This window comes from Neofelis nebulosa, chromosome 11 (genome assembly GCF_028018385.1).
Source record: "Neofelis nebulosa isolate mNeoNeb1 chromosome 11, mNeoNeb1.pri, whole genome shotgun sequence".
NCBI classification, from domain to species: Eukaryota; Metazoa; Chordata; class Mammalia; order Carnivora; family Felidae; genus Neofelis; species Neofelis nebulosa.
In genome coordinates, this window is record NC_080792.1 from 84,839,863 (window position 1) to 84,866,118 (window position 26,256).

At 55.5% G+C, this 26,256-nt stretch overlaps 1 protein-coding gene across 1 annotated transcript; it reads right to left on the bottom strand.

Moving 5' to 3' along the window:
* Nucleotides 1-716: 716 nt before the first annotated feature.
* PLBD2 (phospholipase B domain containing 2) lies at nucleotides 717-22,527 on the bottom strand. The gene is made up of 12 exons (XM_058691198.1): nucleotides 22,180-22,527; nucleotides 15,660-15,753; nucleotides 13,057-13,215; nucleotides 11,054-11,154; nucleotides 10,624-10,838; nucleotides 6,190-6,287; nucleotides 4,245-4,405; nucleotides 3,543-3,638; nucleotides 3,225-3,296; nucleotides 2,422-2,574; nucleotides 1,687-1,849; nucleotides 717-1,465 (listed from the first exon to the last, which is right to left on the bottom strand). The coding sequence occupies exons 1-12, from the start codon at nucleotides 22,467-22,469 to the stop codon at nucleotides 1,298-1,300; spliced, it is 1,770 nt and encodes a 589-aa protein (XP_058547181.1). The 5' UTR covers nucleotides 22,470-22,527; the 3' UTR covers nucleotides 717-1,297.
* Nucleotides 22,528-26,256: the final 3,729 nt, after the last annotated feature.

The following is a 26,256-nucleotide window of genomic DNA, read 5'->3' on the forward strand; positions in this document are numbered from 1 at the left end:
TCCCTGGGGCCAGACTGCGACTAAAATAGCGCTCAGTTTAAGAAAACCTGCCCAGAACATTGGATTGCTTCCAGCCTCCACTGTCCCACCTGTGTCGGCACAAAGCCCCCAAAAGAGGTGAGGCAGACCCCTCCGCCCACTACGAGAGCTGAAGGCTGGGGTCGACCAGCCGGCTAAGGTCAGACGGTGACAGGCTCTGTTTCGTCTTGTGTAGTACCCCACAGTGGAACTTGGGAAAGTCTTGTTGGCTCAGAAGGCCCCAGGACAGGACCCAGAACAAAGTAGGTGCTCAGTGAACATCTGGATGGATGGATGGATGGATGGATGGATGGATGGATGGATGGAAAATGGATGGATCTATGGATGGCTGGATGGGTGGTGAGTAGATACAGATAGGAGGGTTGGCAAATGAATAAATGGATAGGTGGATAGACAGAAGAATGGACAACAGAATGCAAGAGTGGATGGTCTAGAACCCAAACCAGAGAGGAGAAAAGGCAGCAACCCAGCTTTCCCCACTGCCCCAAAAAGCACAGCACAGGGGCCACGGGCAGCACAGCCTGCGATTTGGTTCCTACAGCAGGGGAGCTGTGGGCACGGCCCAGAGGCCAAGGGCAGGCCCAAGTCGGGGGGCAAGGGGCACGAGGCTACAGCCAACGAGGCCAACACTCTCGTCTGCCCCTCAAGAGAAGGACACACACCCCTGCAGCCACAAGTCACCAGAAACTTTGGTTTTTGTTTGTTTTCAAGTTTCTGTCCTCAGGGAAGCCGCCCAGGAGGGAAACCAGGGGGCTGCTTCCCAAGGGGGGCAGGGGCGGGAGGTGGCAGGACGGATGCCAACCAGAGGCAACGCCCAGGTCTCGGGGCCGAAACCCCACAAGCTCCAGAGCCACTGGCAGGAATGACACTGGGAGGCAGGGACCCAGACAGTCCCCCACTGCCCCAGCAGGGGCCCCGAACCCCATCCGAGGACCCCTCCCAAGCCCTGAGGAGAGGGCAGCATGAGGACAGGGCCCCAGGCCGGGGGAGAGAGAGAAGCAGACGGGGCAGAGAGAGAGGTGCAGAGGCAGGGGACAAGGGCGGCACTCGCCCACTTACGGGGAGCGAACGAGTCAGTGCTGGGCCCTGGCGGGCCCCGTGTCCCACCTAGGAGACGACCCAGATGAGAGTAACCCTGGCAGACCCGGGTCCCAGATCTGGGCACAGCAGGTGACAAAGTCCACGGAGCGGGCGGGTGGGAGGTAGGGGCAGTGGCCCGTGGTGGCCCCGCGGGGGTCAGTGGGGCCGAGACGGAGGCTCAGTCCCACCGCACCTCGATGGGCGAGAACTTCCAGAGGTCGGGCTGGCCCATGTGCAGCAGGCCGCTGAAGGGCGAGGAGCTCCACTGGAACGGGGGCAGCTGGTCCCACGTGGGGCCACTGGCCGCCACAAGCTGAAAGGCCTTGGCCAGGGCCATGCTGGTCACCTGGGGGCCAGGGCAGAGGCCGCTGAGCACCAGCCCAGGCCGGGCCCCGAGCCGCCCCAATCCAGAGGGCCCCGACCCCCAGCCCTATCTTGACCCCGACCGCAGCCCAGCGCCGACCCTGCCTCCTGTCCTGCCATCCGCTTTGACCTGAGCCGTCACCGCCCCCCCCCCCTTCCTCCCCAAGCCCACCCCCAGCCCCCAGGCCCAGGGCGGGGCCGTACCTTCACATCTATGCCCCCGTGGGAGCGCTGCTGCAGGGCCTGGAAAGGGTAGGAGCCGTTGGCCGGGTTCAGGTCGGAGCGGGCCGAGATGGCATTCTCTGCGTTGGCCTGCGGGCTGCACGCTTTGCACAGTGACAGTGGGTCGTGCAGGAAGTCGTTGTACCTGGATGAGGGAAGGGAGGGGGCATCAGTCGCGCCGGGGAGAGGGGGCCGAGGAGGGGGCTGGGCTCCCCGTGGCGGCAGAGCCCCGGGACAAGCCACCCGCCCTCAGGTGCCCGCTCCCGCCCCCCAACCCCGCCGCCCGGGCCTCCCTCACCCCTGCACCTGCCCGTGCCTTGCTCAGCGTCTCGTCTCTGCTCAGGCCGCCCCCAACCCCAAGCCGGGCTAGATGCCCCATCCTGCCCCCTTCTGGCATCTCTCGGGGCTCCGCCAGCCTGAGCTCATGCCCACATCGGTGCGCGCGCCTGACGGGCTCCGCGCCTCCCACGGCCAGGGCGCCCCTGCTGGGTGCGGGTTCTCTGGCACCGGGCACGGTGCCCGGCACGGGATGGCCCACCCCACAGCTGCCCGGCACCCTCGCCCGGAACAGGAGGACAGCGCCACGGGGCTCCCGCACCCGCGGCTACAGCTGGCCGCCGCCCCGCGGCCCCCCGGCTCGCCGTGAGGGTCACACGAGGGCCAGGAAAGCGCACAGAAAGCCCCCACGGGACTCGGGGCTCCCGCTGCCCCACGCACCGCATAAGCCGGATCATGGAGTCCAAGTCGTGCACCAGCGACTGGTTCCGCCCGAAGATCTGGGCCCGGGGGCTCCTGTCATAGGAGAACCAGTCCCCGTACTGGGCCACGAGGGCCTGCATCCCGCTGGCGTTGAACACGCTCTCAAAGTACCTACGGGGCACAAGGAGGGTCACTCCCGGCCTCTGACCGCGCTGGCTGTGGCCCGGGAGGCGGGGGGCGGGGGGAGGGGGGGGCGGTCACTCCAGAACATGATCACTAACAACCACGACAGGACAGCAACAACGTCTTCCGTTGAGGCCGGGGGGGGGGGGGGGGGGGGCGGCTTGGTGAGGTGACCAAGCTTAGGCTCTGCAGTCCCAGAGACATGGGTTCAGACGCTGACTTCGCCACTGAACAGCTGTGGAAGGCACCTCAGGGAAGGCAGGCATTCGCGCAAGGCCTCAGTTTCCTCATCTGTGACATGGGAACAGTGGCCGTGGCTGCCGGGAGGGGGTCGTAAGCGTCAAATCTCTCGTCTGGCAGAGGACAGAGGGCCAAGAGGTTGCGGCTGCGCAGCCTAGTTACAGGACACACGGCGAGGGAGCCACGGCAGGGGTGGGCACCTGAGCCGGGCCAACCCCCACCACCCTGCCGTGGGTGCAGACCTAAGCCCCCAGACCGGCAGGGCTTTTCTGGCCAAAGAAAGGGCAGAGCGGTTTCTCTGCTCCACGGGTTGAAAAGATCACGCACGGAAGGACCCCTGGCCAGCCCGGAGAGCTGAGCAAGGGTGAGGCGGGTATGGGGCAGGGGTGGGGACATACGGGATGTTGTAGCTGGCCCAGTAGGTCTTCTGGTAGAGTTCCGAGGTCTTATCGGCCACCACCACCATGCCCCTGGGACCGAGAAGACAGACGGGGCAAGACTGGTGAGAAAAGGAGCACCTGTGGGCGCTGCCCTGCTCCAGAACCCCTGATGGCTCCCCGCTGCCCCGGGGTAGATTGCGTCCCGAATCTTCCCCTCTCCCACCTGGCCTTCCTCAGATGCTCGCCTTCCCACACACATTCCAGCATGCCTCCAGACCTTTGCCTGGGCAGTTCCCTCTGCCTGGAACACCCTTCCGTCCTTCCCACAGTACTCACGGGATCTGCTCCAGGACGGTGAGCACCCTGCTCCGAGGGCTGGGCCCGCCGGGGACAAACGCCTTGTAGTCCACAATCATCCACTGGTTGTTGTACCTGCCGTGCCCAAGGAAGGGGGACTGAACACACCCTGGGGACACTGCCCCAGTGGCCCGCGGAGTCAGGACTCATGGGGTGGGGGTGGGGAGGGGGATGTCCGGCTGTCTGATTGTCACCCTGACGTTGCAGCTTGAACAGGTGTCGTCAGCTCTCATCATACTGTCTGCCTGCTCCAGAGGAGTCTATGGCTCCCCAGTGCTTATTGGAACAGAAGTCAATTTTTCTGCCCAACCTTCCAAGGCCCTGCAACGTCCAGCTCCAGTGTCCCTGGCTCACAGGCCCTCATCCACGCATGCCCCCTTCCTCACACAGCCCTCCCCTGTCCCCAGAGCTCTCATATTCCAGGTTCTCTTCCTGGCCTCCCTCTTAGAGCCTGTCCCTGGATAGAAGAGCCTGCAGGAGAGGGGCAAAGCCCTTCCTTTCCTGAGCCTCAGTTTCCCTAAATATAAGACAAGGGAGAAGACTTTAAGGCACTTTCCAACTCCAGGAAGAACCATGAGGTATGTGGCCCTGGTGCCACGTCAGGTCCCCGGGGGCGTGACTGTTGGGGGGGGTTGGTCCATTTCGGGGATGAGGAGGCCACAGTGCCAGAAGCCCACTCACGTGCCACTGTTGAACTTCTGGAAGATGTCCGCCCAGGCGTCCCCGTCCAGGGCCAAGCGGTTGGCCACGACATTGCGGACCCACTCCAGCACAGAGTCCTTGGGCTGCACGTACTTCCACAGGGCCGGGTTCCTGTTGCCAATGGTGGTCTCCAGTGTCACCTGTGGGAGAGCAGAAGGGACGCTGCACTGAAGGGCCACCTGACTTACGACCGGAGCACGCTGCCACCAAGTGGCAACGCTGCCCCAATCGTGGTCCGCACACTGGTTATTCACAGCTTTTGGAAACCCCGGGTCCTGGTTTGGGTGCGCGTTCCTCACTGGTTCCTTGGCTGAGCGCCGAGGGGGCTTCACAATCACCCATCCAGCTTTGTCCCGGAGAACAGCCCCCGACAGAGCCCACGGTGCTGCTCCTCTGGACCCGTTCTCCCGACCAAGTCGGTCAAATCTTTCCCCAGAGAGACGGCATCCCATTTCTACACCTGCCTTGCAGTTCTGTAGGGCAAGTCGGGGGGGGGCTTGAGGAAAACGCGGCAGGACCTCTGATGCCCCTCTTTACTGAAAGGTAAAGTGAGGCCCGAAACAGCCAGGGGACGTGCCAAAGGTCACGGCCGGTAAGCGGATGGGCCGAGATTCGATCACCGAACTTCCGGCTCTCACACCAATCCGTGATAGCAACGCCCGGGTGGGAACACCTTCTTCCACTCCTTCCACCCCGTCCCTTCCTTGTCCCTCGCTCTACCGCTCTTAGCACCCAAAGCCACTGCCAGAACTCGGACCGGCGTGGCCCGGAAAGCCCCGGAGGGCGGTTTCCCCTCTCGGGGCAGGGGGGCTCTGAGCCGGGAGCGGGACAAGGGGAGGCCGCAGACTGGGAGGGGAAAACAGTGCCTCTCTGTTCCCACCTCCACCGAACTGAAACTCGGCATCTCCTTCCACTGGCAGCTCCCCGCGGCACGAGTGGCACCCGAGACCGTCACCAAGAGAGGTCACAGATGTCTGCCCCGCATGCGACAGGGCGGCACCTCGCTCAGGATATCATTTCTGCTCCCCGTTCCTTCTACGTCACGGTGGTCAGGCCTTCAGTGCGTTCAGTAAGCAGCAGGTGTACAACGTGCAAAGGTTCCTTACGTGGTATTGCGAGCAACGCGTTTCAGTATAATTGGTTCCCTTTGTGATCCCTTATATTCTGGCTTATGCATTTAAAAACGTTACTCTGAGAAGGGGGTCCACAATCCCCTCACCTGCCAAAGGCATCTGTGGCACAGAAACAGTTAAGGACCCTGCTGGAAGGTTAATTTCCTGCCGGGGCACCTGCCAGGGAACTGGATGAAACCTTCTCAGTTGTCCTTCCCCAGACTGTACCCTCCTTTCCCCACCAGGACCGCAGCAAGGGGGTCCCCGCCCCCACGACCTGGCCCTCTCGCGCTTCCTTCCACATTTAAGGGAGCTAAGCCCCACGCTTCTCTCAGAAAGCAACAGGGAAGGAAGGAGCCCCTCCCCGCCGCCCCCCACCCCACCCCGGGAACTGGCACCTTCTGCGAGGAGGGTATTATTTTAAAGCGATGTTTTTTCTCCTCCGCATGTTGCAATCTCAGGGCTCAATGCCCCGGCTCGGGGATGCCAGGAACAGATTTCTAAACGAGTCTGGACCCCGGCCAGGAAAACCGATTAAAAACAACACATTGGAAACAACATTTATTCAGAAAACCTGGCCGGGCTAGAGGGAGTGTGCGGAAGGCAAGAGGGGAGGCAGCACGAGAAACAGCAAGGTCACGGTGGAGGGAGGGACGGCGTATGCTAAAGACACACGAACAAAACCGCAAACGGGCCCCCAAACCAGCGACGGATCGCTGAGGGGGTGATCGCGGAGCAGACAATGTGCAGCCCCGGCAGGGACTGGGGATCGGCAGCCCCGGGGAGAAAGGCGACACGAGAGGGACACTCACCAGCCCGCTGCCCACGATGTAGAAGTCGTCACAGGAGAAGAGGGTGCCAGGGTAGGATGAGAAGACCAGCTTGTTGCCAGGAGCCAGCGGAGAGTTCACTGTGGGGGGGGGGGGGGGGGAGAGTAAGCCCAGCGGGGGATAGGGGTGCAGGTCAGATAAGCCCATCCGGGGACCCCTGCGCCCCCCGCCCAAGACACAGAGCCTCCAGGTGGGGAGCAGCAGGCCTCAGGGGGGGCCTCCATCCGTTCTGATGTGTAGCAAACCATGCCTTTGCTGTGTGTGTGTGTGTGTGTGCGCGTCTGTGTGTGCATGTGTAAAAAGGAAAGCCAGTAGCAAAAAAAAAAAAAGAAGAAAAAGAGATATATATGGGGCGCCTGGGTGGCGCAGTCGGTTAAGCGTCCGACTTCAGCCAGGTCACGATCTCACGGTCCGTGAGTTCGAGCCCCACGTCGGGCTCTGGGCTGACGGCTCAGAGCCTGGAGCCTGTTTCCGATTCTGTGTCTCCCTCTCTCTCTGTCCCTCCCCCGTTCATGCTCTGTCTCTCTCTGTCCCAAAAATAAATAAACGTTGAAAAAAAAAAATTAAAAAAAAAAAAAAAGATATACATACACACACATTTCTTTAAAAATATATTTCGTTTACTAGAACACTTTGGCTTTCCTTTTTAAATTTTTTTAGTAACAGTTTAGTTTTGAGAGAGAGAGAGGGAGAGCAAGGGAGGGGCAGAGGGGGAGGGAGAGAGAGAATCCCAAGCAAGCCCCACGCTCAGCACAGGGCCCAATCTCACCATCGTGACATCATGACCTGAGCCGAAATCGAGTCCGACGCTTGACTGACTGAGCCACCCAGGCACCCGGCACACACACACACACACACACACACACACACACACTGTGAAGTGATGCCCACGGTCAAGCTCTCAAGGGCGCCCATCACCTCACATAGTTACCATCTCATGTGGGTTAAAGTACTTACAGTCTATTCTCCTACCAAATTTCAAGTGTCACAACCCAGTTGTTAACCTCGAATCCCCAGAACTTACTCATCTCAGAACAGAAACTTTGTGCCCTCGGCCAACGTCCCCCTGCTTCACCCTCCCCCTGCCTCTCTCTGTATTTGTCTCTCTGTGTCCGACGTATTTTACTTCACACAATGCCCTCCAGGTTCGTCCATGTTGTCGAAAGTGGCAGGGATTCCCTTTTCTTTAAGGATTTAACTTCCAAGAGTGCCAAGGTGAAGAGCGTCTAGCCCACGGCAGTACACAGTAGGCCTCCAATCAGGGGGGGGTGTATATGAAGTTCTAGAACAGGCAAAACTAATGTAATGGAAAGGCGATCAGGGGTGTGGTTGCCGGAAGGATAACTACAAAGGGCACAAGGACCTTCCAAGGGGACGGAAGTGTTCTCTGCTTTTACTGAGTGGCGGTTACATGACGGCCTGTGTTTGTCCAAACCCATCAATATATACATCCTACACGTGTGTTTAAACTAACCATCAGTAAAGTTAATACAAAAAAAAAAAAAAAAAAAAAAAAAGCTCAGTCCGGGATGTCATTTATGACCCATCAGAATGTCAAAAATGGAAAAAAACCATAACACCCAGTGCTGGCAAGGTTGAGGGGAAAGCTGATACCTCCCAGCCTTGTGGACAAGTGTAAACTGGCCCAGCCACTTTTGGAGGCAGTTTGGCTGTGTGCATCTTGAGACTAAAATGTTTAATTATCCCGTCTTTTAACCTAGTGTTTCTACCTGGGGGCCCACTTGTCTTGCAAACACCAAAGACCTGGAAATGGCCCAAGTCCTCAACTAAGACCTAGTTTAAAGTTTCACATCGGTGGACTGAACATGGCAATTATCAAAACTTCTCCAAGGCCAGGGGCGTCTGGGTGGCTCAGTCAGTTAAACGTCCGACTTCAGCTCAGGTCACGATCTCGCAGGCTCCGTGCTGACAGCTCAGAGCCTGGAGCCTGCTTCCGATTCTGTGTCTTACCTCATTCTGCCCCTCCCCCCCAAAAAATAAACATTAAAAAAAAATTAAGAAAAAAATTCTCCAAGGCCAGCTGTTGCGCAAAGGGAACAAGCTGCAGACAATCCATATGGTATGATCTCATTTAAGTTTAAAAAAAAAAAAAACAGACAGAAAACAAACTTTTTAGGGCAGTGAAACTCTTCTGTATAATACCATAAAGGCGGATACGCATCATCGTGCATTCACCAAAATCCGTACGACCATACTTTTCAGACTGAACTTGAATGTAGGCTAAGGACTTCGGTTGATAGTAACATACAGATATTGGTAGACCAACTGTTAACCAATGCACCACACCAATGCAACATGTTTATAATAGGAGAAAGGAGTGGGAAGGTATACTGGAATTCTCTGTGACAGCCACTCAATTTATCGGTAAACCTAAAGCTTTTCTAAAAAATAAAGACTTCCCAACGGGTGCCATCCTCAATAAATTATATTTAATATAAACAAACAAATTAATTAAATAAAATAAAAATAAAAATAAAAAATAAAGACTTAACCAAAAAAAAAAAAAGGTTCATACATACACATTATAAAGGCATCCAAAAAATCTAGACGCTCCAAACCAAAGTGGCAACAGGTGTCCTTTTAGGAGGGGTCTGGAATTTGGGAGAAGGGTTTCACGGGAGAGATGTATTTCTTCATCGACATTGCTAGAATTTGTGTCCGCACGAATGTATTCACGTTACTAGCATAATACAAATCAGTTAAAGCAAATGGAAAAATAAAGTATATTTCAGTCTCGGAAAAAACATAACGAAATAGTCTCCGAAACGATCTCCCAGGGGTCGTGCGGCATTCAAAGTGATTGTGATTCTATGTGAATGTTTTATTGTATTTTCCAATTTTCTGTAACATGTGTATAACTTATGTAGGTTTTTGTTGAAGTAAACTCTGCTCCCAGCGTGGGGCTCGAACTCACGACCCTGAGATCAAGCGTCGCAGGCTCTCCTGACTGAGCCAGCCAGGCATCCCCTTACGTACGTTTTTTAAAAAGACATTACAGTGTTCACGGATCTACAGCAACGGAAAGGAGAGACCTATGGCTGCAGGTGACAATATGGACGAGCCCGACAGGCATCACGCTAAGCGGGAGAATTCAGACACAGGCAAGCACATGCCGCGTGTTTCCACTCGCGTGACGTTCGAGATCAGGCAAACCTCGTCTGTGCTGTAAGAAGTCAGAGGGAGCTCATGCTGGGGTGAGGCCAAATGTGGGTGCTGCACCCGGGGCCGTTCAAGCCGCAAACATCCCAGCTCCACACGAATGAAGCTCACACTTCTCTGTACACGTGTCAGTCAATTCAGAAATTTACTTGAAATTAACGGGCATTAGGTTGTTTCCAAACCATTATGGTAGTTGACATCCTTGTACCCGGGCTCTGTGCAGGAAGTCGCAATGTTTCTCTAGGGACAGACCCGAGCCAAGAACTGCTGGACCATGGGAGAGACAGGTTTTGAATCTTATTAGAGGCCGGCTGGGCTCGTCTTCAAAGAGGCAGCACCAAGCCCCAGTCCCGTAAGCAGAGGAGGAGGGTGTATGTTTCCCCACCGCCTCGCCTCCTCCTGGCAACATTTGATTTTTAAGGGTCGCCAAGAGGGAGGCACTGCGAACATGTGACAGTGGCTACCTCGGGGCGGGGGGGCGGGGGGGGGGGTTGCAGCGCTGGGGCCAGGAATCGGTGGGCGGGGAGCCACTCTGGGGCACTTGGGCCTTAGTTGCAAACTTTTCACATTGGACAGGAAGAACGTACTCGCACGCTCCTCACGCAGCTGAGCATTTGCGCAAATGGCCATCATTCTTCCCGATCTCGCACCCATACCGTCTGCAGTGGGACCCTCCAATTCCTCACCTCAGACAGCAGGCTCTGCTTCCCCACCTCTCAAACCTGAGCGGGTCACCTGACTTGCTTTGAGCAACGGTTTCAATCAGCCTTCGAGAGGCCTCCCACGCTTCCCTGCCCAGATGTCACACGAAGGAGCCTGGGCCGGCCCGGCCACCCCAACACCCAGCTGACGGCCAAGCCCCAGACGGGCAAATGCGGCCGTCCCACCTCCGCTGACCGCAGAAGCATCAGGGACCCGGCCACCATCAGCCGGGCCTGCCTGGCCCCGGATGACAAAACCACCCGGCCGACCCACAGGCACGCGAGCACAAGTGAATGGCTGGGTCTCAAGCTTCGGTTGTTTTACACTGGGGTTGACTTGTTACACAGCAGCGGGTGACTGACACACCTTGTGAAGTACGAACCAAAAGGAAACAGACGTGTTAAAAATGAGACGAACTCTGAGGGCGGCCCCGCGGCGCGCGTGGGGCCGAGGCCCGCACCTTCCGCCCACCCTCCAGCCCACCCCGCGCGCCCACACGCGCCCACGCGCGCAGATACACCCGCATCCACCCACCTTGGGGGTCTTCCCGGAACTGGAACCAATACTTCTTGATGATGCGCAGCATGTTCTGGTAGGAGCTCCAGGTGTTGTGGGCGATCAGGAGGTCACTCTGGCCAGGCAACAGCTTGATGAGGGCGGAGCACGAACCAGAGCCCATGACGTGCTTGCTCTTGGTCTTGTTCAGGGCTGGCTCTAGGTCTCCCAGGTCCCCAGCAAGCTGCAACAGGCTGGGCAGGGCCGGGCACCAGAGGGTCACCGTGCCTGCCGGGAGTGCACTTACACACCCCTTTCCCAGAGGAGGAAGCTGCGGCTCTGGAAGGTGAGCCGAGCGGTGCGAGGCCAGGCCAGGCAGCGGCAGAACGGGCACTGGAACCCAGGTCTGTCTGACTATAAGGCGCGGGGCCCTTTCCCCTACCCTGTCCACTCCGGGGGTGGCACTTACAGGAACCCCAAGGGTTTGATGGTGAACCTCCCAGTCGGAAAGGTCACACTGCTTTCATAGCTGTCCTCCAGACCCTTCAGCTGCAGGAGGGTCAGCCGCACCTGAGGGAGGGGCAGAGGGAGGGTGAGGCGGTGGGAGGGGCTCTGGTCTGGGGATCCAGACAGAGCAGGAGCGGCCCAGGTGCACCCTCATGGCTCCAGCCAGCCCTGACCCCCCTCTTACCCAGCACCCACCCTTCCTGCCATTACTTACTTAATTATATGTCTCTTCCCTGCGCCAACCTAAATCACTCCCACTTAAGAGCCCAGTTCAAAGCCACCTCCTCCAGGAAGCCTCCCAGCCAGCCCTGACCCATTGTCAACTGCTCCCAATTCTGAGTTTAGCTACTGGCTGCGCTGCTGCCTCAGGGCATGTGTCTTGTAACTGACTTCTCCCCATTGTCACTGTCACTGTTCTATAACCAGGGAGATCATCACTGTGTCCCCCGTAGGGCCTTGACCATACACCTAGCATCTGTAAGATGGATGGACAGATGGGCAAAAGGCTAAGCTACACAGACAGACAGGCAGGCAGGACTGAAAGATGGATGGGTGGCCACTGAGTTATGTAGAAGGAAAGGAAAGAGAAGCAATCGTCCAGATGGATGGCAGGGTGGACAGAAGGACAGATGTCTAATCAGGTGCATAGACTGGATGGGCAGACAGGACAAGACAGACCCATTCCTTCATCTATAAATATTCAGCAATCCCTTACATATAAAGCACCCACTATGTGCCGGCCCTTGTGCTGGGCACTGGGAGTATTTTGGTGAACGAAGTAGATGTGATCCCTGCCTGTCCTCACGGGCGGTGGAAGACAGACTCTGAGTCCCTCACTAGAGCACCACAGGGAAGTGTGAGGACCGGACAGAGGTGAGGGGTGGGGGGCGAGCCAGGCAGAGGAAGTGCTCTTGGCAGAGGGAGCAGCGGGCCACAAGCCCTGAGGGAAGAGGAGGGTTCAAGGAACCAGGAGGTCAGGGAGGCTGGAGCACAGAGCGTGGTCAGCAAGAGACGAAGCTGGGGACAGAGAAGGTGCAAAAGGTGTGTGGGCATGATCCCCAGGGAACAGGGCAGCCCCTGGCAAGATTTAAGATGGGGAGAGAGGGCAGGCATGACGGAGCTACAGATGGACAGACTCACACTGACAGGTGCTTCAAGGACCGATGGCCAGGAAGAAGGTGAGGAATAAAGCAGACAAGGTGGTTGGTCAGACAGACAGCTGGGCAAGTGAATGGGAGGGGGTGTAGGGGGGAAGTGTGCAGATGGGTAGACGGTGCACAAGGACACAGACAGACCACCCAATGGGGCACATCAATGGCGGGAAGGGTGGGGTATAATGGGTGGGGGTAACAGATGGGTGAGAGGAAGAGAGTGAAAGATGGGAGAAGCTTGTGGGTGGTAAATGTGTGGACAAACCAGACATACAGAGGGCGGGGTGGGAGGGAAGGATGGACAGGGAGGGAAGGATGAATGGAAGATGGACAGATGGGTAGACAGGTGAAAGGGAGAGAAGGAAGGATTGAGGGAAAAGGAAGACAGAAGGGAGGGAGGGAAGTATGGCGGGAGGGAAGACTGGATGGCTGGATGGAGAAGTGGATGGGTGGGTGGGTAGATGGGTGGATGGCTGGATGGGTAGGTGGATGGATAAACGGATGGGTGGGTGGGGAGATGGCTGGAAGGACAGATGGGAGGGAGGGATAGAGGGAAAGGGAAGAAGAGAGGGAAGGAGGGAAGACTGGATGGATGGACAGACAAATGGAGGAGTGGACGGGTGGCTGGAGAGGGAGGGAAGGAAAGAGGAAGGCCTGACTGATGGAGGGGAGGATGAAGGAGAGAGTGAGGGGAAAGGGCCGGCGAAGAGGGGTGGGAGGCCGGCGGTCAGAGCAACAGCACCCACAGCAGAGTCAGGTCCCCAAAGCAGCACCGCCCACCGCCCCGCCCAATGGGCACGGGGGCCACGCCCACCTGATGCCAATAAGCGGAGCCCTTGTTCCGCTGCATCTGCTCCTGCATCCACTCCAGGTTGGTCTCCAGGAAGTTCTTGAGCTTCTCGCAGTAACCGACTTCGTACTCGAAGGGGCCACAGTAATTCACCACCGTGTTCACCCAGTGCATATAGATGAGCTGCGGCGCAGACGAGGTGGGTGGGGGCAGGGGTGGCGCAGCCGGGCCGCTCCCCTCGCGGAGGACCCAGCCGGCCCCCCACTCGGGCTCCGATGCCTCGCCCCCACGCGAGCCGCCAAAGAGCCCAGGCGCCCTGGGAGGCCCCCTCCGCACCTTTGCTCTCCTCCCCCCACCCCGCTCTCGTCCCTTCGGGGGCCCAGAGCCTCGGGCTGCCTCCCTCCTTTGAAAGCCTTCACCGTTCAAAGTCTGTTCAGACTGGGCCTCCTCCGTTACCGGAGACGCCCAGTCTACGTCCCCATTCAGTCAGCTGGTGCGTTCACGCACCTACTGTGTCCCCATCCTAAGCCCCGAGGACACAGCAAGGAACTCACAACCGACATGTGGGCAAGAGAACGCGTGCCCGTTCAACCGGCCCTCAAGAGGCCCTCCACACCCCCGCTGCTCTGATGTCACACGAGCAAGCCTGGACCACCTTCCTGGGAGGCTAAAGACCACGCCGCCCCATCACCCCAGCTGGCAGACAGCCCATCCCCAGGCACAGGAATGAGGCCATTCTAGGTCACCCGGCTGCCCCGGCTGACCTGTCAGCTGACTGCAGAAGCCCGGGGGAGGCCGGCCAAGATCAGCCAGACCTGACCTGGAATCCCAAATCCACCCAGTGACATTCCAGCAGGGGGAGGGAAGTCCCCTAACTTGCAGCGCGACGGAGAAGTGGCCGGTTGCCCGTAGCCAGCATTAACAGCACTCTGTCAGCACATCCCTACTTCATAGCTGCAGAAACTGAGGCACAGGCGTGCGAGGACCTTACCCGAGGTCCTCTAGGTAATGAATCAAAGAGTCAAGACTCGAACCATGGGAAGGTGTAGATGTGTCATTTCCCAAAGCACGGACCTCACTGGGCCACGCCCCTCACACCGGAAATATTCCCAAGACAGACAGGTCAGTGAGGGGACCGTGGCGGCACCCAGTCCCCCGAGACTGATCGCTTAGGGACCCCCACTCTGCCTTCATCTCCCTGAAACACCCTCACATTCTACTCAGCCCTCGAGGCCTCGGTAAGATGCCCCCTCGACCATGCAGCCTTCCCCTACTTCCAGAAGCATTTGCCAAGTGCCTGGCCTACACCAGTCTCTGGCCTGGGCGCAGGGGACACAGCCTGGGATAGGACGCAGTGGCCAGTCACGGGAAGCCCCCCGGGGCCAGTAGGGGAGGCAGCAGAACCTCTGGGCGGACAGAGGCGGGTCTGAGTGCTGGCTTCCCTGCTGATGGGCTGTGTGACCCTGGGTGAGTAATCTCCCCTCTCTGGGCCTCGGTGGGGTGAGCAGGATCAGGGAGAGAACGCGGGCAAAGCTCCGGGCACACGTGTTGGGGATTCCTTACAGGGGAGCCCTGTGGCCCTGCCCCGCTGCTCCTGGAAGGCTACGGGCCCCCTGAGAGATGGAATCAGGTCTCGTTCACCACCGAGCGCCCCAAGCAGCACAGGCCCGACCCAGCGTCTGAGCAGCTCCCTGGACATTGGGATCCCAGGAGGGCGTCCCAAAGTGCTGCTGGGGTATCACGACAAGGAGCGTGAGTTTCATAAAGGAGCATCCCACTGCGTGCTGTCGTCTGTCGCATGCTCTTCCCTCTCGCCCCCGAGCACCTGGACGCAGCTCGGCGGCTCACTCCTTGTCAAGGCCCTGTCATCGGCTCCCTGCCACCGTAGCACCATCTGGGCACTCACGCGCCAGGGGCGTTCGGCTGTTGCCACCTTAAGGCAGTTCTGAGCCCCTCAAGCGCGTCCTCGGGTCGCCCCGGGCACACCCGACGACTGGGGCCGCTGGAACCCCGGGCGTGGGCAGCCTCCGCTCTTTACTGACCGACGATTTTCCAAAGCGGGCTTCATACCTCCACCCACGCGGGGGGCGGGGAGAATGGCTGTCACTCCACAGCCTCACCTACTTGTGACCCGGGCTGACTTCCGAAATTTATGAGATCCCTTTCACAGCGCCCCAAATCAAGTAAAGCAGATTAGTAGGTATGTTGCCTGGGGATTCATCACATGAAGTACAAGTAGGTCACCAGAAGTAAGAGAGGGGAGATAATTCGGGTGTCCGTCCACGGGCGACCGAATGAATGAAATGGGCTCTATCCACACGATACAGAATCACGTGGCCACGAGAAGGAGCGAGGCTCGATATACTTTAGAACGTGGATGCGTCTTGAAAACATGACACCGCGTAAAAGGAGCCAGACACAGGCGACCACTCGTTCATATGAAACCTTGCTAACAATACGCGAATCTACACAGGAGGGTTGCCCGGGGCTGGGGTGAGGGAGAGAAGGGAGGTAGGGGCACACGCCTCACCACCAGAGCCCTTCAAAGCTCCCTGGGGGACACGCTGGGTGGGACGGGAGGCAGGAGCCCCGGGTCCCCCCCTCCCCGCCCCCCAGTCCGGTCTTACCTCCTCAGACACGGCGGCCTCCACCACGCCCGCCGCGTAGGCCTGCAGGCTGTCGTTATAGCGGCCGTTCGTGCGCAGCTCCAGAAAGGCCCATCTAGACGGGGAGGAGAGGGGACACCTGGTCAGCGCGGGGACAGATGCAAAGCCAGCCCCCGGCTGGGCACACGGCCATCTCTAGCGGTAAACCCTGAAAAACATAGTGAGGAACGGCCATTCGCGCGAATGTCCATCAAGAGGAGTGCTGGGTCAAAGGGCACATGTTTTTGTCACTTCAATAAACACTGACAAACATCCGTCCCCCACAAAGCCGTACCAATCCACGTCCCACCCCCCACAATCACGTCAGCCAGCATCCGGTGAGGGCTTCCGCTGTGCCAGACGCTGTTCTAGTCACTTCTTAGGTACGGACTCATTTATCCTTGCGACCCTCCTACAACCCTACCAGGTCGGCATGGTTACCCCCACCCCCCATCACACAAGAGGAGGAAATTAAGGCACAGAGTTATGTCACTGCTGCGGGAGCCTGTGCTACTGCCCTCGCCCCCCCGTATCTGTGCCCTCTGCTGTGCGACTTTGTGGTCCCTCCCACCAACGGCCAAGCGCTTCCTCGCCCCATTGATTTGGGCTCGGTCACATCACAGGACTTGCTCTGGCCAACAGAACATGGGTGGAAATGACCGTGTGCCAGTTATAAGATCAGCCCTCAAGAGGCCTCCTTTGGGGCGCCCGGGTGGCTCAGTCGGTTGAGCGTCCGACTTCGGCTCAGGTCGTGATGTCGCGGTTCATGAGTTGGAGCCCCGCGTCGGGCTCTGTTGCTGACAGCTCAGAGCCTGGGGCCTGCTTCAGATTCCGCGTCTCCCTCTCTCTCTCTCCCCCTCCCCAGCTCATACTCTGGTTCTCTTTCTCAAAAAATAAATAACATTAAAAAAAAATGCCTCTGCTATTGACTTGAGAACATGCCCCAGCCAGCCCGCTGCTCCCAGAAACATGGAGCGGACCAGGTCCGCAGACCCACAGCGTGAAACAGAGCCGGCAAAGGGCAGAACCGAAATTCAATTCCAGGCAGGCTGGCTCCCAATCCCCCTGGGAAGCAGCATTTCCAAACTCTGATGTGCATCCGTGTCGCTAAAAGGCCTTGTTCAGAAGCAGATTCTGATCAGGAGGTCTGGGGCAGGGCTAACTAACAGGCTGCCTCGTCACAAGGTACACACTCCTGGCTGGGAATGATTCCTATCAATCTTTCCCACCTTTGCTCGGGCAATGGTGGAAAAATTCCATCGTGTTGTTTTCATTGTAATCCTTTCCTCGGTTAAATTGCACTTGTCTTTACATTTTTATTGGTCATTTGTAGCTCTTTGGTTCACGCGCTTTACTCTTTTCTCCCTTGTGTTTATCTTTGCTTATTGATCTGCGAAATTCTCTACGTCCACATTAGCCCTCCGCTTGTCACTAACGCTGAAAATATGTTTGCGTTTTCATTGATTTTTCGCTTTTGTTTTTGCCACACAGAGGTTTTCGTGTGTGTGCGGCCAAATCTATCCATCTTTTCCCGTGTGGTTCCGGATTTCATCCTTGCTCCAAGGACACCAAACTATTCACCCAGGTGACTTCTGTACCTAGGGGAGAAACGCTGGTTAAGGCAATTCCTGCGAAGAAAATGAGGGCTACGGGAAGGCACTAATGAGAGTGTGAGGCAAAACAGGGCACAGCCAGGCTCAGCCAGGACAGCCTCATGGGGAGGCGGCTAAAAAGCCCCCGGAAGGGCTCCAGGCCCGGAACAGCTCAGCCCCAGAGAGGGCTCTGGAGAGGAAAAGACGATCAAAATGTGCACGCCTGATACTTTGGGCAAGCAAGCCTCGTTGAGAGCCTACTGGGTACCAGGCGCCAAGAAATGAATGACAAGCAGGCTCGGCCTTCCAAAGGCCAATGCAGGGGAGGGGGGGAGGGGTCGGCATGTAAACAGGTAATGACATAACAGGGAGACTGCTCTGATGGGAAGAGAGTGCCATGTGATGACAAGATGTCAGAGGCAACGTTAAAAAAAAAAAAAAATTAGCTGGGGCGCCCGGGTGGCTCAGTCAGTTGAGCGTCCAACTTCGGCTCAGGTCATGATCTCGCGGTCCGTGAGTTCGAGCCCCGCATCGGGCTCTGGGCGGACGGCTCAGAGCCCGGAGCCTGTTTCCGATTCTGTGTCTCCCTCTCTCTCTGCCCCTCCCCCACTTGCACTCTGTCTCTCTCTGTCTCAAAAATAAATAAACATTTTAAAAAAAGAATTTCCTTTAAAAAAAAAAAAAGTTAGGGGAGCCTGGGTGGCTCAGTCGGTTAAGCGTCTGACTGTCAGTTTCGGCTCAGGACATGATCTCATGGCTTCGTGAGTTCAAGCCCAGCGTTGGGCTCTGTGCTGACAGTGCGGGGTCTGCTTGGGATTCTCTCTCTCTCTCTCTCTCTCTCTCTCTCTCTCTCTCTCTCTCCCTACCCCTCCCCCGCTCATGCTGTCTCTGTCTCTCCCAAAATAAGCAAATAAACCTTAAAAAAGATTTTTTTTAATTAGAGAAGCGCAATTGGTCTGTGTGAAAGCGTTTTACACACACACACACACACACACACACACACACACATACACGGGCACACGCACATACCTATGCTTATACATAGGCATACATACTTAGGCCTATTTATGCACAGAAAGTTCTGGAAGAAAGAGCTAACACTGGTTATCTATGGGGCTATATATTTACTTCATGCATCCTGTCTTAACTTCCTAGACTGCTGGGATTTTTACCACAAGAATTGCTTGTATAATAATTAATTACCTGTCTAATACAATTGACTACTTGCATAATAATTCCAAAAACTTAAAAGAGAACGGAAACGAGGAAGAAGCAGCAGGAAGCGATAGCCCCACCACCCTCCCCCCCCCCATCTCCTGGTGTGCGGCCTTGTTCCAAAGGGCAACTGAGGTGACTCCATTTAGGTGGGTTGTATTCACTTTGCCCTCAGAAAACCCAGGTTGATGGGTTTCCGCCTATTTCCAGAACACTTTGCATGGAGGGAGTTCCCATTCAAGGGGCTTTGTTCTAAGTCACCAGATTTCAGGGCTGGAGCCCCTGAGGCTGATCTCTGAGGATCCCTCTGTTGCCACAGGCCCTGGGCCTAATCAAATGATTTTTTTTTTAATATGTATTTGTTTATGGGGGGGGGGGTGGCGGGCAGGGAGAAAAGGAGACAGAGAATCCCCAGCAGGCTCAGCGATGTCAGCCCGAGCCCAATGCAGGCTCCACCTCACGGACTGTGAGACCAGGACCTAAGCGGAAATCGAGGGTCAGCCTCTTAACCGACTGGGCCACCCGGGCACCCATCAAATGATTTCTTTTCCAAGGTTGTCACCACAGAGATGAGGCAGGCGAAGGGCCCCAAATGTCTCTGACAGTAAGGCAGACACTCGGCCTCATACCACACGTCCTTGCCCTTCCAGCCCCAGCTTCCCCATCGGTAAAACGGGGAAGCTTGAATTTGGGCAAACAGCCTCTAGGTTCCCTGTTGTGCTGACCACTTTGCCAAACTCTACCCCGGTCCCCGGTCAAGAGAAAACCACTGATAAGAGCATTTCTGAAGCTTAATGTACCCATTAGACTGCTCTCTATTAAAGAACACGTCCTTTCTGCTTATTTGGCTCTAAAAGAGCTGATCTGTTAGGAGATAAAACTGACAGAGGTCAATAAATGCTTCTCTGTTTTGTTCTTAATGCACTCCTTCGACAAAAATAAAAAGTTGGCACACTGATCTGTTCCCTCCGGTTTTTTTTTGTTTTTTCTGTAAAGTCTATGGGCCACACTGTGATTTTACGCTGTCGGTGCCTAATGCCTGACGATTCCAGGGTCTAAAGAGGCCACGTTTGAGAAAAACCAGCCCATTCCTGTGAGATGAGCTGGGGGTCACAAATCTCCCCTGGCCACCATGCCCCGCTTCGGGGTATAGGGTACCCTGGGCACCCTCGGTATGTAGGCCACCCTACCTCATCTGGGGCTATCACTCCTTCCTCATTCTCAATGGAATATGATTATCTTTTCTGACTTCCAAGAACAGTTGGATGGTATTTATCCACTTCACAAGCTTCTGCTTGTTGGCTGGTGGATTTGGGCTGGTTCTCTGCCTCTTAACAGGTTAATTCCCTCTTATTGGTATTCTCTTCCTTTCCTGACTCCAAGGTGATCTGTGATTTGTATCAAGCAGCTGGTTGACGGAGGGGGGTGTCAAGGAAGGGGGAAAAGGTAAGGCTGGAGGGTTCAGCCTCCCCAGCACCAAGGTCAGAGCCAAACTGGCGAAGGCTCTGCCTCCTGAGGCAGCTCAGATGCCCACGCACCCAATCCTAACTGTTTCAGACTTCACGGAGAGTATCGGTCCAAGGTCAGATACAGCACAACTGAGAGAGGGCAGACTATGTGGGAAGAGGAAATGGAATTTAGCCAGACAATCCTGTGGCGAAATCTGGGGGACAGAAGGAGGAGAGATCCCGAGTCCAGGTAAACAAAAGACGAGTCAAATTCCTGGCCTCCATCCTTGGAAAAATGAGACAGTCACCCACAGTTCGGTGGTTCTGCTGATCAGGGACCAGGAAACCCCCACATGTAGTTCGTCTTACCTCTGAGTTCTAAGAGGTTGTTCTGAAGGGCCTCAGTTTCCCTGCTTCTGGTACAGTTCTCCCTACATCATGGTCCCAAGTGCTAAATGGGAAGACTGGACCGAAAGGATGCTGGAAAGGGGAGGTGAGAGCGAGAAGTACAGAAGAGACCTGGCCTCTTGCCTTAGGCCTCAGTTTCCCCAACTGTAAAATGGGGCAGAGGGCACCTGCTCCTTTCTTTCACTCATTCCTTCTTTCAGTAAACAGAGATGCTTTCTGTGACCCCACTGAAATCCCCCCCCCTTCCTTTCAGAGGAGGGAATGGGTTCAGAGAGGTGAAGGGATTTACCCTTCACAGAGCAAAGGTCGCAGAGCAAAGGAGCTGGGCCTGAAAGACCTTTCCATCCGGCACAATCAAGGAAGTCCTCTCTCCACCTCTGTTTTCCAGAATTCAGAGCAACACAGCCCAGTGGGGGCCTCCTGAAGACAAAGCCCCTGCCCTATGCGGGGCCTCACCTCTGTGCCTCCTTCCTAGCCAGCACTCAGGCAGAGATTTGTCAGGCCCTCTTGGCTTTGTTAGGGCCCAAAACACGTATGAGTCAGCAGAGAAAGGGTAACCAGATTCCAGAGTCACAGAGCCACAGAGCCCTAGTTCCTGCCATAGACTCTAGCCCACCCTGTGGCCTCCTCTCCCTGGGAGCCTTCCCAGATTAGCCCCACCCGCTGTGTCTGCAGCAAACCCTTCCTCACAATGTCCCCTCTGTCTACCTGATACCCTCCCAAGTCCCACAAAGCACCAGAATGGGGGTGTCTCCCACGTTCTGTATCTCCCACGTTCTGTATCTCCCCAACACCTGCAGGAATTAATGCATGCCAGCAAAGTGGATGGAGGCAGTGGGAGGGCAGTAGAGGGGAACTTAGGGTTCACTAGGATCCCCAACACAGCCTTGATCCAGGGCCTGAGCCCTGCTGACAAGGCTTTTAGGCAATTCTCCCCACGCCCACGGGCTCAGGTTTCCCTCCTGGCACTGTCTGCCTCCCCACTGAATCGGGACCCTCACCTTGCTCAGCTCTGTGTCCCCAAAGCCAAGTACATCAGGTGAGTGAATGAATGAATGAATGGGCACAAGCCCTGGTACAGGGCCTGAGAGGGTACCACTCAACCTCCCGATGGAGCACATCCAAAATCTGAATCACAGAAATGGGAGCCCAGACAAGCAAGGGAGTCAGAACGACAGCCGGGGGCCCAGCGATAAGGACAGCAATCGTGACTACCAAGGACCGAGCACTTGGCTCCATACTATCTGGCCAAGCAAGAGAGCACCAGGAGAGAGGAGAGAGGATCAGGAGAGAGGACCGGGAGAGAGGAGAGAAAGGAGAAGAGCCCAAGCAAACACACTATCTGGGTCTATGTGAATTTAGGGACCTCGCGCTTTTCCCACTGGCCTACAATCTAGGCTCAGTCCCGCTGCCCTGGTTCTAGAACAGAGGCAGGAAGCTGGCACCCATGGGGTAAGTCACCACAACCAAGGAAGTGAGATGAGAGTTTCTCTCTTGAAGAGCTATCACCAGCCTTCGGGCCCAAGATGGGGGGAGGGGGGCGGCGCTCCGCGGACCTGATCCAGATGGAGTCACTGGGGCCTGGGTGGCAGGGATCTGGTCTCTAGGGTAACAGAGGTACTGTCACCTTTGGCTCAAGGCCAGGGACTGGTCCCCATGAGCTGAGAGATGCTGCATTAGCCCCAGGGATCCGGTCCGGATGGCTGTGCTGCAGTCTCAGGGGCGGGAAAAGTGACCCTCGGGGAGACAGGGGCCCCGTTCTAGGGGCAGGCGAGAGGCCCGGTGTCCATGCAACCTCCTCCCTCAGCGGGTCCCGCGCGGAGTCAGACCAACCCTCACCCGGTCTCGCGGATGGCGTTGGTGAGGTTGGCCCAGGCCACGGCGTCAGGGTGGCGGCCATCCACCAGTCGGAGCTGGCCGGTCTCGGCGTCCAGGAGCACCGAGCGGCTGCGGGAGGCGGGTGGGACCGGCCCGTCGGGCCCCCACTGGCGCCCCGAGATCGGGATCGCGCCCGTCAGGCCGCTCAGGAACAGCCCGACCAGCAGGGCCAGCACCAGGGCCAGCGCCAGGGCCCGCGTCAGCGCCCGGGCCAGGCGGCCGCCGGGGGAGCCGTACATCGGGGCCACCATGACGGCGCGGACCGGGGCACCGCAGCCCGGCTCACGTGACTGCACTCGGCCGCGGAGGGCTAGGCCGGCGCAGGCGGGGAGAAGGCGGAGCGCGGCGGGAGGCGGGGCTTGGACGAGCTCTTCCGGGGTGGGCGGGGCCCGTCTTAAAGGGCCCCGGCGCCCCTGTCCACCTAAGCCAACTGCCTCGCTCGCTTTGCCCCCTGTTTATCTTTCAAATTGTCAAACCTTGAGAAAAGGTGCAAGCGTGGCAAATACCCGTGTGCCTGCCATCTATGGCTAATATTTTGTTCTATGTACTTATCTGACCCAGGATCCACTCCTCCCACCATACACAAACACAAAGTCCTAAATGATGAGAACGTGATGTAAATGACAAAACCAGAAGTGGTGAAAAAAATATGGGTGAATTCCTCCATAGCTTGTGTGTGGGGGCGGGGGGGGGGAGGCCTTCCAACTATGACTTAAAATCCAGATGTGAAAAAAGATCAATACATTTGAGTCCATAAAATCTTCTGTAACTTTTACACGTGGAAAACGCCATAAGCAAAGTCAAAAGACAGCTAACTGACAAAGAGAAAATACGTGCAACATATGTTATAGATAAAGGCTAATACCATTAATGTATGAAGAACTCTTTAAATGTGAAAGGGGGAAAATGTGGAAACCAGGTAGAAAAATGGACAAAAATGTGAACAATTGATGAAAAAAGATGTAAAAATGATCCTTAAACTTATGAAAAATGCTCACTTCATTGGCCATAAGAGACACCCAAATTATAGCTACATTGAGGATAAAATTTCAATGAAATATACACCAGAAGTTTTGAGTGCGTGTAAAAACTGGGGAGATCAGAATAAGGTCTGTGATTTAGTGAAAAGTGATGTATGTGTTCATGTCAAATTCCTGGCGCTGATCATTGCACGTTGGTTAAGTGGCACGTTATCCTTGGGAGAAGCCGGATAAGCTGTACTACTTTTCAAAAAAACTTAAAAAAAAAAACAAACTACTTCTCACCCTTCAGATTAGAAACACATGAAGAAGCTTGACAGCTTACGCTCTTGATGACTCTGGGGAAATGGACAAGCCTACTTTGCTGGTAGATGTGTTAAATGGAGGAGAAATAGGTAATGTCTCAAAAAACTTCACTTGCGTTTACCTCCTGACCCAGCAATTCCACTTCTAAATATCTATGCATAAGGTCGTTCACTGCAGCCTTGTTCATAATTTTAAAATATTGGAAACACCTGGGACTCCTGGGTGGCTCAGTCACTTAGGCATCTGACTCCTGATTTTGGCTCAGGTCGTGATGTCAAGTTTCATTAGATCAAGCACCACATCAAGCTCTGCGCTGACTGTGGGGAGCTTGCCTGGGATTCTCACTCTCTCTCTCCGCCTCTACCCTTACCACCCCCTCCCCCACCCCTGCCCCCGCCATGCAGGCCCCTTCTCTCTCAAAATAAATAATAAACTTAAAAAAATATTGAAAACACCCTAACGCCCATACACATGAAATTCATTTAGTAACTGGATCAGCTCCAAGATGAAGTACTATGCAGCTGTAAAAAAAAAAAAAAAAGAATAAGGAAATTTTCTATGGATTACTAACACATAGTGTTCATTGAAAAAAACAAAGTGTGAAAAAGCGTATGTAATATGCGGTGTTTTGTGTAAGAAAGAAGGGCAAATAACATTTACTTGAAGCTTCTAATTTTTGCAAAAGAAACACAGGAGGGATAAACCGAAAACCAATGAAATTAGTTTCCCAAGGAGGTAGGTGAGAAACGGGTGGAAGGGTTAGGAGAGAGAATGACATGTCCGTGAAGACAACTTTTTGTAGTTTTCTTTTTTTTTAATTCCAATAAAACGAAAATACAGTGTTCTCTTTTTGCATAGTTTTGACTTTGGGAAGTGTGTTGATATTTTGTGTACTTTAAAAAAATCCAAGTCTGGGGCGCCTGGGTGGCTCAGTCGGTTGAGCGCCAACTTCGGCTCGGGTCACGATCTCGCGGTCCGTGAGTTCGAGCCCCGCGTCGGGCTCCGTGCTGACGGCTCAGAGCCTGGAGCCTGCTTCGGATTCTGTGTCTCCCTCTCTCTCTGCCCCTTCCCAATCATGCTCTGTCTCTCTCAAAGATAAAAAAAAATATTTTTTTAGAAATCCACGTCAGCAATATGGGGAAAATCCATAAAAATGAATACAAGCAGAAACAAAGAAACCTGACTTATTTTTTTAAATTTTTTTCAATGTTTAGTTATTTTTGAGAGACAGAGAGAGACAGAGCATGAGCAGGGGAGGGGCAGAGAGAGAGGGAGACACAGAATCCGAAGCCGGCTCCAGGCTCCGAGCCGTCAGCACAGAGCCCGACGCGGGGCTCGAACCCATGAACGGTGAGATCGTGACCTGAGCCGAAGCTGGACGCTTAACCGACTGAGCCACCCAGGTGCCCCCACACCTGACTTATTTCAAATAAATCACATAACTGCACTGAATGAGTCTCGAACTCTGTGTCACAAATTTGGTTTTCCAAAGAGGTATTCTGAAACTCTTCTCCGGGTATTATAGGACTGAGCAAATGAATAAATATAATGCCGGTTCGGGATCCGGGTTTGTCACTGCGGGAGGAGAGAAATACAAATATGGAAAGCTAGAAAGAGGCCTCAGAAGATTATCATGGCATTGGGCTGGATTGGAGGTATTAGCATGAACTCCTGGTTTGTCACTATACCTAGAAATCCACATACATATGTCCTTGCTCTGTCCAATTAAGATGTCCCAGGGGCAATGCCACCCTGGGGGCACCAAAGAGAGTCAGGGCTCCGTGAAGAAAAGGCTAACTCCAGGGCTGGGCCAGGGAAAGTACAAGACGAGCCTGGAACATCTTGTGCCCGAAACCACGAAAGTACACAAAGAAGGAGGGAACTGTGTCCACGGGGCAGGACCCCGGCTGGCAGAGAGATTCCCACTGGTGAAAACCGGGACAGTTTGAGCATCCTTGATAATGACAGCGATGTGTTCAGCAACAATGAATTAAATAAAATTCACGGGGCCAAAGCTAAGAACACTGGCACCTTGATCTTGGACTTCCCAGGCTTCAGAACTGTGGGAAGTAAAATGTGTGTGGTCTAAGCCACACAATTTGTGGTATTTTGATGTGGCGCCCGAGTTGACCCACGCGTGGACTCACGTGGCGATTCTGGATTTAGCATTTGGAAGATCTGCCAACCCGTTTTCCAAAGCACCTGTGCCATTTTGCATTCTCACCACTGGCCGGGGGGGGTGGGGGGGGTGGCATCGTCTCCACATCCTCACTGGCACCTGTTGCCTCTCTTTTTAAGTCACGGCCACCCTTGGGGCTGTGAAGACGTATCTGAGTGTTGACTCGCGTTTCTGCAACTGACATGGGGCACATCTCCCATGCCCATTGGCCCCTTGTGTGTCTATTCGGAGAGATGTCGATCAGACCCTTTGCCTAGTTTTTGGCGGGTTATTTGCCCTTTGCAGGTGGAGTCTTCGTTTTTTACACATGCCACGTCCAAGTCCCTTATCAGAGAAATGATTTGCAAAACTGTTCTCCTCAGGGGGGAGGTTTGGAGCAGAGGAAAACGTGATCTGATTTCGTATTTTGGCAGAGTCCCTCTGACAGCAGAGGGTGATAAGGGACACCCTTATCACAGGGACACAGAAACAGGGACACAGTGAGGAAGGTCCTGCAGCCGACCCAGCACTCTGACCGGGGGCGACGGCCATATCGGCGACGTGTGGTTTTTGTCACTCTCGGGGTGTGGTTTT